Source organism: Lepidochelys kempii, chromosome 15, assembly GCF_965140285.1.
Source record: "Lepidochelys kempii isolate rLepKem1 chromosome 15, rLepKem1.hap1, whole genome shotgun sequence".
Classification (NCBI taxonomy): Eukaryota; Metazoa; Chordata; order Testudines; family Cheloniidae; genus Lepidochelys; species Lepidochelys kempii.
This window is the reverse complement of record NC_136394.1, coordinates 14542685-14559937: the sequence shown is the minus strand read 5'-3', so window position 1 is coordinate 14559937 and position 17253 is coordinate 14542685. Positions and strand designations below refer to the sequence as shown.

At 45.3% G+C, this 17253-nt stretch overlaps 2 protein-coding genes and 1 long non-coding RNA gene across 3 annotated transcripts in view; all 3 read right to left on the bottom strand.

Annotated features, from left to right (window-relative positions):
* The window catches only part of LOC144929484 (uncharacterized), a 45167-nt gene that overhangs the window by 20317 nt on the left and 7597 nt on the right, over positions 1-17253 (bottom strand). Inside the window, exon 2 of the long non-coding RNA XR_013634730.1 lies at positions 1173-1239. This is a non-coding gene — a long non-coding RNA (uncharacterized LOC144929484). The remainder of the gene's footprint in view (positions 1-1172; positions 1240-17253) is intronic.
* LOC140898609 (testis-specific serine/threonine-protein kinase 2) lies at positions 5405-6715 on the bottom strand. The gene has a single exon (XM_073312660.2). It carries the CDS (start codon positions 6577-6579, stop codon positions 5485-5487), a length of 1095 nt encoding a protein of 364 aa, XP_073168761.1. The 5' UTR covers positions 6580-6715; the 3' UTR covers positions 5405-5484.
* Positions 14140-15206, bottom strand: LOC140898652 (testis-specific serine/threonine-protein kinase 1). The gene has a single exon (XM_073312789.1). It carries the CDS (start codon positions 15001-15003, stop codon positions 14158-14160), a length of 846 nt encoding a protein of 281 aa, XP_073168890.1. The 5' UTR covers positions 15004-15206; the 3' UTR covers positions 14140-14157.

Sequence of the window (17253 nt, the reverse complement as noted above, 5' to 3'; positions counted from 1 at the left end):
CTCACATCCTATTCTCTAGTTTTGATTCAATGATCTATGATGGACTCCCACTAGTACTATCTCCTGGGCTTTGTTAGCATTCAAGATCCTGTAATTCTGACTCATCAACAGCTCTAAACAGGTGATGAAGTCTCTAATGTAGAGTGTACATCTCTCTTACCCCCTACTCTTCCTAGGCAGCTTTTAACCACTAATTTTAATATTCCAATCATGTGAATTATCCAACCAGGTTTCAAGAAAGTCAAAATAGATCAATTTTCTCTTCATCCCTGAGAATTCCAATTCCTCTTGCTTGGCCCCCAGACCTCCTAGCATTGCTATATAAGCAATAGAAAATTTTCTTCTTTCCGCATTCTGTGCCACATAGGTTCAATTTTTTTGTGACAAGCTGCATTTGAGTTTGTACTATGTTTGCCTTCTTAGCTCCCTCCCTGTGTGTTGCTAGTTTAATGTCCTCCTGGCTGCTCCAGCTGGCCTCCAACCAAGATTATCCCCCACTAAGTGTGAGATGCAGGTTGTCCTGTTCATACAGACCCCTCTTCCACTTGAATAGGGTCCAATGTTCCACAAAACCAGACCCTTCAGCTTCACACCAGTCATGCAGCCAACAGTTCAACAAACTGTCATGATTGGCAGGTACTTCCCTGGCCTCGATGGCCCTATTAGCTTTCACCTAGGCACTACAGAAATAATCCACGTTCTCATCAGTGTAGGAACCCCTGCCCTACTAGGGGTCCAGAAAAGTTTCAAGATTCCCAGTTCTGTCAATGTCACTTGCTTTCAGGGAGCATTCTCCAATCCTAGTCTGTCACGCTACGTCAGAAGAAGACGAGTGGCCTGCAGCTCAGGAAGAATATCAAGAGTTGGAGCCAGAACTTGATGCTGAATCTTCCCCCAGTTGCAAATGTTGGGGTTGCTTTGGCTTCCTCTCCTTCTGAGGATGTTTTTCTGTCCATAAGTTCTAGAACTGTAGGGTGATGACACTGATCACTCTGCAAGAAACCTTCCATTCTGGTTCTTCCATCAAGAATAAGATTACCCTTCCGTGGACTACTGCATCCTGTGAAAGCAGTGTGGTCTACTCTTCCATCATGTCAGGCTACATCAAAAAATACTGACACATGATATCATTTATCCTACAAAGGGTTTTCATTCATTCACATGCACCTTACCTTAGCTCTCTGGTTGTGGCAGTAGCTGTCCAAAGATCCAGAGGAGGACAATCACCCTCCAGACTTTCTGATAGGGAGAGAAAGAAGATGGATTCAATCAGTAGAACAGTGTTTTCATTGGTAGCGCTTGGAATTACAGTGGCAAATTGCCAGGGGCCTGAGTAACCTCTGTGCCTTCATGGCTGAGCTTCCATTCACCATCTTTCACAAGGATAAGATGGTGATGTACCCTAACCCTAGATTCCTCCCCAAAGTGGTATGTGATTTTCACGTTAACCAAGCGATAAAGCTGCCAGTATTTCCCCTTAGATTTCATGCTCACACAGGTGAGTCAAAGCTGTGTTCTTTGGCTGTTAAGAGAGCGTTTTTATTCTCCAGCAAATAGAATGTATTTTAGAAGCAACATTATAAGCATGTCCTTGTTCATTTTATCTCATGGAATAACATTTCTAAAACTGGACAAACAGATTTAAACAGAAGTCAAGGATTTTGTAAGTTTTCTAGTCTCTTTATTTCACATGCAGACATAAAGGTCATGCTGTCGCTTCACAGATGTTGTCTAGTGTCAGTTAGTGCACAGAGGAAAGTGTAAACTAGCATCTACTCCACCCTGCATAGGCGTTAGGTCACACTCTATCAGAGCAATGGCTACCTTCACCATAGCATGGTTTAGATGTATTGCTATTGCGGAAATCTGTAGGGTTGTTGCTTGGAGCTCTGTACGTACATTTACAAAGCACTACTCCCTACAGCTAGAATCTACATCAGCTGCTCAGTTTGGTAGAGCTCTACCTCAATTCCTAGTCAGTAGAACTCTGAATCTCACTTGCCATTTATGGGGTACCTTTTGCCAAACTACCCCAGGAGTGGGAATATGCAGCAGATACTTGAAGAAATGAAGGTTACTTAGGCTTCTCTTTGTGCACAGTGCCACTGTAGCGCTTTAGTGTAGATGCTCCTATGCCAACAGGAGAGCTTCTCCTACCCCCATAGCTAATCCTCCTCCCCAAGAGGCGGTAGCTATGTTGGAGACATAGCACTGTCGGGGGGGGGGGTTGGTACAACTACGTCATTCAGCAGTGTGGACTTTTCTCACCCCTGAGTGACACAGTTCTACCAATATGGAGCTGTAGCGTAGACCTGGCCTTACCTGTATCTGGACTTCTTGGAGCTAGACTCTGCATAGTCACACTTCCAGCCCATCTTCATCTCTTCCTTTAAGTCCTCATAGAACTTGACTTGGAGGAGGTGGTGGAAGGAATTGATGCATCAGAGGACTCCACTCCTACCCCGCCTTTATAGCTTCACCCTCCGAACGTTCAGGAATGGAGAGGGGAGGGTCATGTGAGCATTCCAATGGCCACTGCTATGAAAAGGTTCCACTGTCTGAAGTGGACCCGCCAGCGCCTCCCAGGTGTGTGAATGCACAAAGACCATCTCAAAGAACTCCAGTTACAGGTAATGAACCTTCATTTCTTTACTGCCTGATCAATGGGAGGCCTCCCAGGTGCCTCCAATATTACACAGTTTAGATCTCTTAGGAGACGACAGTGACCAGCGGTGCTGGGAAGGGATGATCAGCAATGGTTCTGTTTTCTCTGTGTTCATCTCAAAGTAATCATTCATCTTCTAAACCTTAGTCTCTGCAGAGGAACTGAAATAGGGGCTGGGAGTCATTGACTAAGCTAGGGCCATTAGCAACTCCCTGAATAATGACTGCCAAGGGGCTGTGTGTAGATGTAAAACATGTTCCAGCGAAGATGAGCAAAGAGCCAGTGGATACAGAGGCCTGAAGCAGCTCACTGCAGGATAGACCAGATAAGATCTACATTAATACAAAGGTGTGGTTGTCAATATCACACATGACAAGGGAGTCAGAGAGGAACAGAATGCTGTTCCCCAACTGTGCCAACATTTCTACAGAGCCAGGTTCGGTAACCAGAGAGAAATCTGTTCAATAGACTAGTTCTGTGGTGGGCTGCCCCTGGAGCTAAAGGCATTTTGAGCTAGTGTCTTGTATTTGGGATTAGGAGCCAGGCAAACCTGATTTCTAATCTCACCTCTGCCAGTGACTTGCTGTGTGACCCAGGGTGATTACCTTCAGGTATCCATGCCTCAGCTGACCCACCTGCAAAGTGAGGGTGATTTTGTTTGGCTGCTGCACAGGGATGTTGTGCAAATGAATTAACATCTGTACAAGCTCTCAGAAGATGTAAAGTGCCATGTAAGTGCTACGTTAATATGTAGGTTGCAATCAGGTCGATCTCTGGGGAAGTCAAAGGAATGCTGGAGAGGATCTGATACTTAGCATAATTGTTTTTGGCACAGCGTAAGCTGCTTTTGTGAGAGGGAGAAGTTGCCAGCATGAGGGATGACAGTACTTAAGAACCAAAAGTCCAAGCTGAGTGCAGGTCCTGGCTAACCCTGGCATAGTCCTCAGTAGTTTGTCAAGAATAGAAAAAACATCTAAGATCCATAGAGGATAGAGAGAGACAGAGCAGTAATGGGCGTATGTGCTGGAGTCTGAACGCACATCACTGCCATCTCTAACGTGCCTTTCTGGACATTGGAATGGCATTAGTGGCTCTAACTTGCCTTCCATCTCCTCCTCACCACTCTCTCTTTTTAATGGCTTGGGGGAGTTCTTCATTCTTATGAAAGAGAGGCAGCAATCTAGTGCAGTATGTTATCCTGGTTTCACCTGCATTGCTTTTCTCAGAGACATCCCTCTGGGCCTCCGTCAGCCCTTTTTAATACGTGCTTGGAACTCTAGTTCCAATGTCTACAAAACCACGTCCACAGCATGCAGTACTTCCAGCTGAAATGTTTAAAGGGGAACTAGTACTAGAAGACCTTGTATGAATGCTTTGGTGGGGTGGATAGTAAAACCTACAGTAAATCCATCCGACTTCTTTACACTTGCCTTAATCAGGCTGGGCATCTGGGTCCCCAGAGATGAGACTAGAGCATTAACCCACTTTACCAGGAAACCCCTCAGGTGGCATTACATTAAAATAATTAGGCTAGTGTGAGATCCTGTCTGAAGCAAGACTTGCTGCATCCTTACATGCAAGCTAAATGGGACAACTTTACATGGGAACAGCTTTGCACAGAACTAGGAAACATGGCAGAATAATTCCAACTAGGAGGCCAACGTTCAGGACCAAATGAACATGGGAATGATGCAAAAATCAATCAATAAAAATCTCTTGGCTGGTTCTATAGACCTGGTGCAACAATCAGGGCTGTCAGTATAGGCAGAGTTGGGGTAGGGAGGCTGCAGCTACTTGTGCTGTTGTCCATCTTGACCAAAGGCAACCTTTGATTCTTCAGCCCAAAGGGAAACTCCCGTGCAATTGTTTTGTAAATTGCAGAATTCAATCTTGGTTTTTTCCCCCTACATTTCACCATGGTGCAAACTGCAGGAGGGGAGCCCACAGTACAGAAAGAGGTGGGAGAAAAGAGGTGCCCTCGAGGTGCCATTCCAGAGCTTGGGAGGGAGTGGCTATTCAGATGGAAGTTTGTCTTTGCAAAGCCAAGCCTCCATCAGAGCACGCAGGGGGTGTTTTACCTCCAACCCCCTGTGAACGAAACAACAGAGCTGATTTGATGGACCCCATCAAAAATGAAACCCCACAGCGTTCATGTAGCTATAGTAGAGATATGCAAGTGTGTGTCAAAATGTACCTTTAAGCTCCTGCCTGCATAGAAGCCACATAAACACAGTTGCAGCCCCATAGCGTTTTGGTGGACCTAGGTCTTGTCAAGCCTGAATTCACCCGTATGGGCAGAACTGGCCATGATGACCTGCTTAGAAGCATGAGGTCTTTCCAAGTTCAACTATGCATTTTCAGATGACTTAAGGAATTGGCACTGAGAACCAGCTCAAAGATACGATTAATGGAAGGAGACAATAGCTTTTTATTCCACTCTTTTAGGAAACAGGCTGTCAGAGGCTGGCTACAACTCAGTGAGTTCCCAAACATCAAAATGATGACAGATCTCATAACAGCTTCACAGTGACAGGAGACACGTAGCAAAAGAAGCCAGGCATTGTGGCAGCGTCTACACCATTCTGCAGCCAGATCTGACTAGGAGAAAAAAATACTCCTTTGGTTACATTTACACTTTTATTATGAATGTAAGTGATTTATTGATGGATTGTTCAGCTATGTTGCTACCAATATAGAGATCTAAAAGAATTCATAAAATTGTTTTTTACATCTTTCTGCTTTGGTCCCTTTTCATACTCCTCACTCCATAGTCTTGTCAATTAGTCTTTTGGGGGCTAGATAAAATACTTGGCTATCCTTTAATCATCACCATTTTTGATACCTATTTTTTGCATGTGATCTGTAACATCATTAACTTCTGCTTGCTCTTCCTCGGGAATGGCATCCTCTGCTTCCGCTACTGCTTCCAATCTGGGCACTACTTTAAACTCAGTTTTGTAATCTGGTCGATCTGCCTTAGATTCCCCCACGCGTTCTATTTCCTGTCTGTGCTCTGACTTCAACTCTCTGAGCTTCTGAGAACACTCTCCCTCTTTTACAAATGAAGTTGCCAAAGGAACTCTGGGTTTTGGAGTCTGCAGCCACTTGTGATTAAAAACTTCCTCTATGTGCAACCTCCGAGCCACGTCTGGCTGCAGCATGCGGTAAATAAGATCTTTGCATTCAACTGTCAAGCTTTTGGAGTTGGAAAAGTGCACTCTGTGTTCTTTCTGAATCTTTAGCATTTTTCCAATGTTTGAGTCGTCATAAGGCATTGATCCACAGACCATTATAAACAGAATGACACCCAGACTCCATATGTCATAAATCTTAGGCTCATAGGGAATGCCCTGTAACACTTCAGGGGCTGCATACGCAGCAGAACCACAGAAGGTTTTACTGAGAATAACTTTGCCATTTTCATCTCGAGTCAGTCGTCTGGAAAAGCCAAAGTCTGACAGTTTGATATTAAAGTCTTTGTCTAGAAGGAGGTTCTCACATTTCAAATCCCTGTGGACTACATCCAAATCGTGGCAGTACTTGATGGCAGAAGACAGCTGGCGAAACATCTTGCGAGCTACATCCTCAGAGATGGCCCCTCTGCTCTTGATGAACTCCAGCAAGTCTCCTTGTACGCCAAGCTCCATCACGATGTAGACTTTGCCATCAGATGTCTCAAAAATCTCAAAGGTCTTGACAATTGCACGGTGATTCACTTTGGCCAGAATCTCTATTTCCCTGGGGAGAAATCTTTCCAGGAAGTCATGAGGAGCTTTTTTCTTGTTGATTATCTTCACAGCCACGTTGAATTTCAGTCTATCAGAGTAGGCAGATTTCACTTTAGCGTATGACCCTTCTCCCAGATTGATTCCCAAGACATAGCCTCTCTTTTTAAGGATTGCAGCATCATCCATGGTGCCAGAGGCAACAAGTGATTTGTAAACTGAAATTGACTGTGCATCACACACGCAAACAGCTTGTTCTTGTCCATTCCATGGTGGTCATCTGAGATACCCTAGGTCTCTTTAGTTGGATGATGTAGAACCCTTAGCATTGTTTTATATGTGATGTGGGCATATGACGTCATAAAGCAGAGCTGATATTGGTGGTGACTGAATGTATAAAATATGACTTATTGCCCACAAAACTAGCTGGACAGGGAAGGGAGATAAGCAGGCCTGGAAGAGATTTTTAGCTGTATGGAGACACAGAAAAAGGTTGAATCCTTGATATTTTATGGAGGAAGAAGAGGCAAGATTTGGATACAGTATAGATATAAGGGGCAAAGGAGAGGGAAAAATCAAAGAGGGTCCTTATGTTATGAGCCTGAGTGGACAAGAGGAGAAGGGGGTGGTGTTATCCAGGACAGAGAATGAAGGGAAAGCTGTGTATTTGGAAGGAAAAATAAGGCGTTCAGATTTGGCCATGTCCGCGTTTTGATAGTGACAGGAGATCCAGGATGAGATGTGGGACTGGATAAAGCTTCTTTGCATGGAATGTGATCAATATTGCCAGTAAAAATGGGAAGTCCAAGAGAATTATTTCTAATGTTTACGGCTGCTCTGTGTAAACATCCAGACCAGGTGATGCAGTCCCGACTTGAGCAACGGTCATGGATGGAACATGGAATCTTACCGGTATTTGAATCCAGGTCTTGTAAAAACAGTGTTTGTAGCCTCATGTGTCAGGCCCCGGTTTATAATTCTTGTGGTGGAAGTGCAGGAGTGAGAGGCATTGCTCTAACCCTAGACTTTTTTTGTGACTTTGAGCAAATTCATTAATCTCTCCCTGCCTCATTTTCCTCCTCTGTAAAATCTATGTAGAAATCCATCTACTATGGCCCCCATCACCTGGGACCATCATAACTGAGTGCCTCCCAATCTTTTCATGTATTTTCCCCACTCACAAACACCCTTGTGAGGTAGGGAAGTGCTGTTATCCCTATTTTATAGATAGCCTCTGTGTGACTTGCACAAGCCTTTTCCTTAGTGACTTGCACAAAGTCACACAAGAAGTTCGTCAGCCCAGGTTCCTGTGTCCAAGGCTAGCGCTTTAGCCACTGGACCATCCTTCCTTGTTGATGACAGTACTTTCCTGTATGAGGAGGTTGTTGAGGCCAAACTACTATGATGTTTGTCATGAGGGTTGAGATCCTCTGATATTAGGGACTATGCTATAAAAGTGCAAAGCACCGTTATAGAGTTGCTTGAGAGAGGTTTCATAATTTAGATTGTAAACAGGATTTAGGTTGAAACATGGCTCCATTAAAAGCTTGATTTTTCACTCCTCTGATTACTTAGCTCAGAAAGGAAGATGTGGTTTGAAATATTTTGTAATTAATTCCACAGGATGGCTGAATTTTTCTGTGAAAGTTTGCAAAGGAAATTGATCAGTTGATTTTTGAGAGCGGGTCATTTTTAAACACTTCTTTCTTGGTATTTTAAAGACCTTTCCGGGGTCTGTTACCTTTTCATTTCAAACTCTGATCCACAGTCATTGGACTTTGGACATGCTCTGGTCTGACTGCAGCCAGATTTGCTAACATTAGTTTCTAGGAAAGGACCCCTTGACTGAGACTCCAAGCTGGAATTAGATCTAGATGCCCAATTCTGGTCTCCTCCTCTATAGGCTGAAGGATCATTTACTTCCCCTCGGAATAGATGGCAGCAATAACTCCCCAAACCCTCGCCAACTCTGATTTAGCTTAAATACAGTATGTTAGTTCAACAGGAAGAATGGAGAGGGAGTAAATAAGTGTAAATTGCAAAGCCATGTCTGTGTCGAAGGTTACACTCAACCTTGCTGGAGAGGCAAATTGTACAGGTTATGTAGAGACCAATGAATCTTATAGCATGAGATCAGCCATGTCCCTGTTTGGCCTTCTGAGCTGAACTTTCCTGTTCTCACTCCACATCTGGCTCCTATGTGTCCCCTAGTTTGAGCTCTGCTTCTCTCGCTCTCTTCCCCTGCTTCCCCCCACACCTCTTTTCTAGTCAAGTGATTCATTTTTGTTCATGTCCACTGGTTGACTCTCCCTGATCAGTTTAGGGGATGGTTTAGTATTCTCCCTAGCCTTCCTTGGATCTTGCCTTCAAGACCAGTGGATCTCAACTAGGGGTCTGGGGCCCACTGGGGGCCCCCGAGCAGGTTTCAGGGGGTCTGCCAAGCAAGGCTGGCATTAGACTTGCTGTGGCCCAGGGGCAGAAAGCTGAAGCCCCACTGCACGGGGCTGAAGCCTGGGGTTCCAAGCCCCGCCACCCAGGGTTGAAGCCGGAGCCTGAGCAAATTAGCTTCACAGGGCCCCTTGTGGCCTGCCGCTCCTGCCGGGCAGCGTGGCGATGGGGTTGGCTCCGGCTTGGCAGCGGGGCTGCGAGCTCTTGCTGCTGTGAGCGGCATGGTAAGGGAGTGGGGTACGGTTGGATAGGCGTGGGAGTCCCAGGGGGCCTGTCAGGGGGTGGGGTGTGGATAGGGGTCAGGGGACAGGGAGAAGGGGGTGATTGGATAGGGGGTGAGGTCCCGGGGGGCGGTTAGGGGCAGGAGATTCTGGGGGGGCGGTCAGGGGACAAGGAGCGGAGGGGGGACGGGGGTTGGATGGGTCAGGGGTTCTGAGGGGGACAGTTAGGGGGCAGGAAGTGGGAGGGGGCAGATAGGGGGCGGGGGGCAGGCTGTTTGGGGAGGCACAGCCTTTCCTACCTGGCCCTCCATACAGTTTTGCAACCCCAATGTGGCCCTCGGGCCAAAAAGTTTGCTTGTCTAGGCCTACACAGGAAAAGGTGTATGCTAAAAAAATTAATTATCTATCTAAAGTATCTTACACATGCACACCTGCATGCAATACTTTACCACAGAGACGTGTCACATTTGCTTTGATATCATGAGTCAAGCACACACGAATACTTTACAGTCATTTACATCATAGTTCAAGGAAGACTTTGATCATTCACTTACGAACCTTTCATACATTACACAGCAAGACCAGCCTAAAATGTATAAACGGTGAAAACAACGCACAATTGGGCAAGAACTACAAAACAGTAACAGCTGAAAAGGGAGGCCAAGAACTTGTAAAACTTAGAGTGGCCAATATTTAAATTAAATGCTTGCACTGACTGACAGTTTTTCTGGGCATTGTTAGCTAGCTACAGAGTGTGTATACAATGTCTGCACAACATTTGCTGCTTGTTTCATAAGCTTAATGCATGTATTTTATCTTAATTCTGACATTGCTAAAATATGTATTTGGATTCTGATATAAAATAATTAGAAAGATGATCATTTTCTGGCACGCTGGAATAATGAAATCTTTACACTAGTGACAGTACACCCAGTTTTATGAATGGGTAAAAGCCCCGTCTGCAATACGTGGCTTGGTTGTGGATGCAGAATCCGGCATTATATTAAACTGGCCAATTAACGTAGCTTATAACAAATGTTTGAAACTATCTTGGCGCTCCAGCCCCCTAAGAATTACATCAGACACTAAATGGGGCCAGCAATGAGTGACTTGATCTTAAACTACAGTGACTTGGGGGGAATGCAGAGTCCACTGAATGCACGGTGCACACAAAGTCTATGGCGTGTATTTATTAGACAGCACAAACCCTTGTGCACTAAGGTAAAATGTCAAAGCCAGGGCTTTTGAGACCATTGTCATTAACGAAGATAAATATTTTAGCAGCAGCACACTGCAGGGAGGCTCATGTTAAAAAAATCCATCACTAGATTACAGGGAAGTGGGGATGATTTTCTTGCCTCAGGTGGACTTTGCTAAATCATCCCTGCCAGAGGTGACATATCACTGGGCCTTGTAAAAATATTTCAGCAAAATCAGTTTGTCTTTGCAATGGACCAGATTGCGCCAAGTGTGAAGTATTGACAAAGAATGCCTTGGGAAGGATATAGCCAGACTAGACTCCTCCCGCCTCTACTGTTGACACAAGCTGCACACTGATACATGACCCATATACTCAAGATATCTTCCAGGAACGCATTCCCAGCAAAATGCTGTTTACTAATATTTGGTGGTTCAGTCGTGTTGCTTCACTAGGTTCAGAAAAGAACATTTTTTAAAATCTGAAAGTAAATCAATGGCTTCTTCAGGCCTTTATCCTGTCCCTCTGCAAGCGTCTGCCCTACTCTGTCTTCTGTCCAGCTGCACAGGAGCTCTTTGCCATCATGGCTCTTTGCCAAAATATCAGGAGAAAAAAATGCATATTGTCAACAGAGAGTGATGATTGCTTTTCTTTCACACTGTTTATTATAAGTGAGCAAGTTACAAAGAAATTGACACATTCCTCCCTCCTCCCGGGAGCAGCCGCCTCTTTCCCTGCTTTTCTAGCAGTGGCTGCCTTTTGGGTCTTCTTCTCCACTTTGTTCTCCATGGGTATCACCCTCTTGGTTGACTCCCCTCTGATGTTGTGGCTCCAGTTCTGGCGGCAGTCTAAGTGCCCCCTTAAGGAATACCTCACTGCATTGTAAATGTGGGTCTGTGGATCCTGGGCTTGTGGACTCAGTGTTTCCAGGCTTAAGTGTCCACACTTCACTATAAGCCTTGGCTTACAATTGCTGGACCTGGGTCTTGCTGCGCTACACAGACTTTCTGACTAGGGGGTGGGCTTTGGGCCACTGTGTTCACACTGCAAAATGACAGGGTTTAGACCTGAGTCACAGTGGGCCTCGGACTCTGACCCAACCCCCCTAGCAGGGTCCTAGGACCCAGGTCCTGAGTGCTTGCTGGACTGAGTCAGACTGATCTGTGTATAGATGGAAGCGGGACTTGGGCTCAAACCTGAATCAGACTTCGTGTGCAGTGTAGACATACCCTTAATGTACTGAGCTCCCAAGGCACAGCATTTACATCACTGATTAATAGTCACTTAGGGCCAAATCTTGGTGGCTTTACCTACACCCAGAGTCCCATTGCTCAGGATTTGGCCCTTTCTCTTTCCTTGGTTTACTGTAATGCATGCTGTATAGCTTGGTAGCAAGATGCTGGTTTTATTTATATATGATTAATACAAACCTCTTGTTCCGTAAAAGAGAAGTCACTTTTTTTATTCCTTATTCCCTTTTGTGGCCTTTTTCATGCCTGGATCCCTCTGTGGGTTACAAAGGAGGGCAACTGGTCTTGAAATTCTCCCAAGGCCACACAATGAATAGGTGGCAGTGATGGGAATAGAACCTAGGTCTCCTGAGTCCCTGCCCAACAGTCAGGGGACCTTTCTGCCTCCCAATACACCATGATATTCAAAGGTTGCAACCTATCAGCCGGAGGCAGAGTCCTGAGCAAACCATGCCTCATGAGGAAGGGAATGAGACCGATGGAAAGCTATATAACTCCGGTCTGTACATCTCTTCCCCATGATTTTGTAACAGGTGAGTGGTACAACCCCCTTGACCAGTTACAACTTGTGTGGTGCATATTGTGTCAAATGCTAGCTTTCCTGCCATCACAGCTGAATTTGTGTGTCTTTCCTCACCTTCCGTGCTGCCTAGTAGTATTTTTAATAGTGCACTCTAGGAAAATTCGGACTGCTATCCCATAGTGCCTCAGCAGGGGAGAGAACGCCTGTAGGACACAAACCCAACGGAATCAGCACCATGTGCAGCAATGCACTGTGGGATGTCCCATTTCATACAGCTGGGAATGAAGAAACACTGACCAAATTTACAACACAAACCTGATTGGGGGATTCTGTCCATACTGCAACAAAACTAAACATCCTGTACTGAACTGGTTCCAAGAAGACACTGATGTCAGCTTCGGCACCGGCAGGGGCAAAACACTCCTAGCTGGCATAGCTACTAACAACTTTCACCATACTGGGCGTGACACAAAACCTGTGTAGAGCCAGCTGTGACAGATATGGCAAGTTCCTGCAAAATCCTTAAAAAACCTTATTGAATTAAGTTTTACATATCTTTGGATCTATTTCAGTAAATGAATGGTGTATGTATTATTGTGGCACAATGTGACTTTTGGACAAACAGTGTCAAGTGGTTTTTCCTAGGGAGTATCTAGGGGGAGGTGAATGCAAATTTCCACCTCCAGTTATGACAAAATTGAGCCTTTTGAAGCTACGCTCTGAGGAGAGGACCATTGTCTACTGATTAGCAGTTCCCGGAGTCTCAAGATCAAAGGCCCAAGCTGTCTAAAGGAAAAACTGAGCTTCGGGGCGGGTGGAAAGCTGCTATGAACTTGTAACTACAGAAAAATCTCTTGGTGTAAGTGATTTGAAGGACTGACTCCTACCAGAGCCCCTACTGGAGTGTGTGGGGGGGTGACCTCTGGTAAGCTTATTAGCATGCGTGTAGGTTCTTTTATTGTTTTAGTATGTTTTCTCTGTAATGAATAAATGTGCTTGCTTAGAAAGAGCTGTATGGTAACTTATAACTGTGGGCAATTACGCTGTGTATAGGCTCTGAAGAGAGAGAGCAAAGAGCAGATGCTGGCCTGTTTAGGCACTCTGGCTTGCTGGGAGTATCGCAGTGTAGGAAGTGAACTCTGAAGCCTGGATGAACTCTGGTCATGTGGGAGAGAGACATGGGTCTCTGCCCAGAGAGGTGATGGCTGAGAAGAAGGACCATGGAGGGGAAAACCAGGTGCAGTAGCTCTGAACTGTGACATCAACCGTGGCACTAAGTGATCACAAACTTAGTTCAAAGTTGGAGTGAGAACAGGGACTTAGAAGCCAGCAGCTCCCATGACTTCTGGTCAGGCTGACTACAAATTACCTTCTTCATTAGTAGATACCAGCAACAAAGGAACAAATTCCCCCCGCCCTGGGTTCAGATCCTGAGCCCCTCTCTGATTGGCAGAGGGTTCTGTTTGAGGATGATTAGGAGGAGAAGCAGGAAGAAACACTATTTGGAGGCTGAGAAAGGCAAAGAGCTACTCTGAGGAGCTTCCTGGCCTTTCTACCATGTGCCCCTGGAATCACTAACCAAGCCCGCTCTCCTGCTGACACGTGCTGTCCCGCAATAGTCCTGGGGGGGTCACTATGGGAGGCTCCTTCCTACTTTCCTGGTGTGCCCACATCTCTCATCATACTGTGTCAACCTTAACTTGTAAGCAGCTATTTGGGGCAGCACAGAGCCTCTGCCAGTAAAGCACCAATGCATGTTTATGACACCCTGAATAAATCAGATAACAGTGGGATGGGCAGAGGCTAAAATTGCTGTCTGGCTCACTGGAGGGAGAACAGGTAACCCCAGCTACTGCTAAAAATCTGTGTGCCTTGAGAAGTTGTCATTCATGTTGACCTCAGCAGCAAGGCAAATAAAGGAAATAACAGCTTCCACACAGCAGCTGGCTGCAACTGAATTTGTTTCCAAATATGAAAGTGGATAGAAATCTCACCAGGAGAATGACTGGGCACATTGAGCAAAGGAAACCATGGATCACAGCAGCAGTTACAGCACTCTGCGGTGTGACAGCCTCTCGAAACAGATATGCCTTCCCCTTTGTTTGTGCTTCGTGGTTTATTGATTGATTATTCAAGCATGGTGTGTGGCTTCTGGCGCTTCCCCTGCACCCAAGCATGGTTCAAAACATCTTCGATTCGTAGCCGGTGAGACACATCGGGCTGCAGCATACGGAAAATAAGATCTTTGCATTCATGTGTCAAAGACTCAGGGAAGATCACTCGGTGTTCCTTCTGAAAGCGGAGCATTCTCTTCACATTGGAGTCATCGTATGGCATGTATCCACTGACCATCACATACAGAATGACGCCCAGACTCCATATGTCATAAACTTTGGGCTGATAAGGAATGCCTTCTATCACTTCAGGAGCAGCATAAGCAGCAGAACCACAGAAGGTCTGACTGAGGATCACTTTCCCATTCTCATCCTGGAAGCACCGTTTGGAAAAGCCGAAGTCAGACAGTTTGATGTTCATGTCTTTATCCAGGAGGATGTTGTCACATTTCAGGTCCCTGTGGACCACGTCCAAATCGTGGCAGTACTTGACGGCGCAAGACAGCTGGCGAAACATCTTGCGAGCTACTTCTTCAGGCAGACCTCTGTTTCTCTTGATGAACTCCAGTAAGTCTCCTCGAACACCGAGCTCCATGACTATGTAGACTTTGCCAGACGTCTCAAAGATCTCATAGATCTTGATGATAGAACAGTGGCTCACTGTTGCCAATATCTCCAATTCCCTGGGGAGAAATTTTTCCAAGAACTCAGGAGGAACATTTTTCCTGTCCGTAATCTTCACTGCCACGTGGAATTTCAGGCGCTCAGAGTAGGCGCATTTCACTTTGGCAAAAGAGCTCTCTCCTAAATTGCTCCCCATGATGTAACCTTTCCTCTTAAGGACTGCAGCATCATCCATGGTGCCAGAAGCAACAAGTGCCTCGGAAGGTGAAACCTACAACTCATCTGTACATAAGCTAGCAGTGTATTCCTTTGCACTGCATGATGGTTGACTCTGGTGTCTGAGTCCTTTGGAGGTTACTGATCTGAAACCGCTTGGCATTGTTTAATAGATGATGTCAGCAGGTGAGGTCATAAAGCAAAGCTGTCATGAGTGGTGACTGACTGTATAATTCAGTGGCATTATAAAGCGAAAGCCAATCACAGGGATGATAAAATTTCATACATCAACGAAAAAAGACATCACCTCGTGTTCTGGAACCCCTTTATAGAGGATTGTTCTATCTTACAAGGGGAAAGAGGTTGGTTTAAAAAGATCTCCTGTTTGGTTTTGAAACTAAAATCGCTTCATTCCACTTATTTGCTCAGCCTAGTACTTAGGTATTATTTATCCCTGCTTCTGAGCCTGCTACTCTGTGCCTCTATTGCAGCCTCAACACACTTGAATTTTCTAGCCTAACGCTCTCCCCATCCTTTCATTTGGTCTAAAGTACTATCCTTGGGGTGGATAGCTGTACTGATGCCAGGTTTGTACATAAGAAGGAGAGGTTATGTAAGGGGAAAGATAAGGCAATGCTCATTCCGTGCTGTTCATGATCCAATCACATAAGCAATAAAACTTCAGTATGTATATTGGGAACTCCATCACAGGTATTTGTTACAGACAACAGTTATGTGTGGCTGGGGGTGCCCAGCACTGGAAAAAGTTGGCCAAACCCAGAACACTGTGGGGAAACTTCAGGGAGTTTAGGTGGTTGTGAGACTAGTACGTGTTGCGGGCAGAAACCATGAAACCAGCCCTTTACAAAGGCAGGTGGTATTGTCCCATTTGTCTGATTGAGAAACTGAGGTCCAAAGTCAAGAAGCAGAGAGCAGAAAAGAACCCAGATCTTTTGACTTCCAGTCTGGTGCCGTAAACCCTGAACTCCATACCTTCAGGTCATGGCTAAAAATCCAGACCCACTGCCGCATTCCTAAAGAGGTTAGCTATTCCTCAGAGCTGGCCTACAGAATTTGCAACAAGATGTGTTTCAGGATGTGCTTTGGATACAAGTCTTGTAAACATGTCCATGTGGAGCCCTAAAAATCCCAGCAGCAGACCCAAAAGCCAGCTATCAAAAGGAAGCGGTGTCTTACTTTTAGAGGTGAACTATAATTCATCATCATCACCATCATGTTCCTATTACGCCTCTGGCGTTTAGGGCAGCGTTGAAGCTCCTCCACTCCTGTCTGTTTCTGGCAAGTCTTTCAATGGTTCCCCAACTGTGCCCCAGGTTTTCCAGCTCAGCTTCCACAGCTCTTCGCCATGCTGTTTTCGGGTGGTCTCATTTTCGCTTGTCTTCAGGTGTCCATCTTATTGCTACTCTGGTGATGGAATCAGTTTCCATCCGAAGCACATGACCGATCCATCTCCAACGCCTCCTGGCAATGACAGTGCTCAGATTCTCTTGGTTGCACCGTGTCAATAGATCTTGGTTTGAGATTGTTCTGGGTCAAAAGATACAGAGGATTTTTCTGAGGCAGGTTGTATGGAATGAAGACAGTTTGGACATGTCATACTTTCTCATTCCCCAGCATTCTGAACTATAAAGTAGTGTTGAAAGTTCGCAGCTCTGATAAATCTTGATTTTGGTTTTGGTGTTGTATTTTGATGATTTCCAGACTGTATTTAAGTTCCTGAAGCTGTTCCTGGCTTTATTGATTTTGTTCTGGATGTCCTGGCTTCTTTCACCGTCTTGGCTGATGGTGCTGCCCAAGTATGTGAATATTTCTATATTGGTGAGAACATAATCCTCTATCCGTGGTGATGGTGAGGCAATATTAAAGATCATGATATCGGTCTTATTGTGGTTGATTTTCAGTCCAGTTTGGTTGCTGGATGCGTTGAGTTGAGTTGTTTTTCTTGTATATGGTGTTGGATATGTGATAGGAGAGCGACATCATCTGCGAAGTCCAGGTCTTCAAGGGATGAGAAGAGAGTCCATTTAATGCCTCTTGGCATGTCTTCTCTTGTACACCACATTACCCAGTCAATGGCAATGTTGAAGAGGATTGCAGACATGACATACCCCGATGTATTCCTGTTTTAACTTCAAAACTGAGCTCCCTGTGATCAACACTGCATGTAAAGCTGAAATAGAAGCTTTTGATGACGTTGATTATATGGAAAGGAATTCCATATGCCCGCAGAAAGCGCCATAGGCCGGTC

Coding starts and splice junctions, on each gene's coding strand:
- LOC140898609 (XM_073312660.2), bottom strand. CDS start 6,579: ATGGATGATGCTGCAATCCTTAAAAAGAGAGGCTATGTCTTGGGAATC.
- LOC140898652 (XM_073312789.1), bottom strand. CDS start 15,003: ATGGATGATGCTGCAGTCCTTAAGAGGAAAGGTTACATCATGGGGAGC.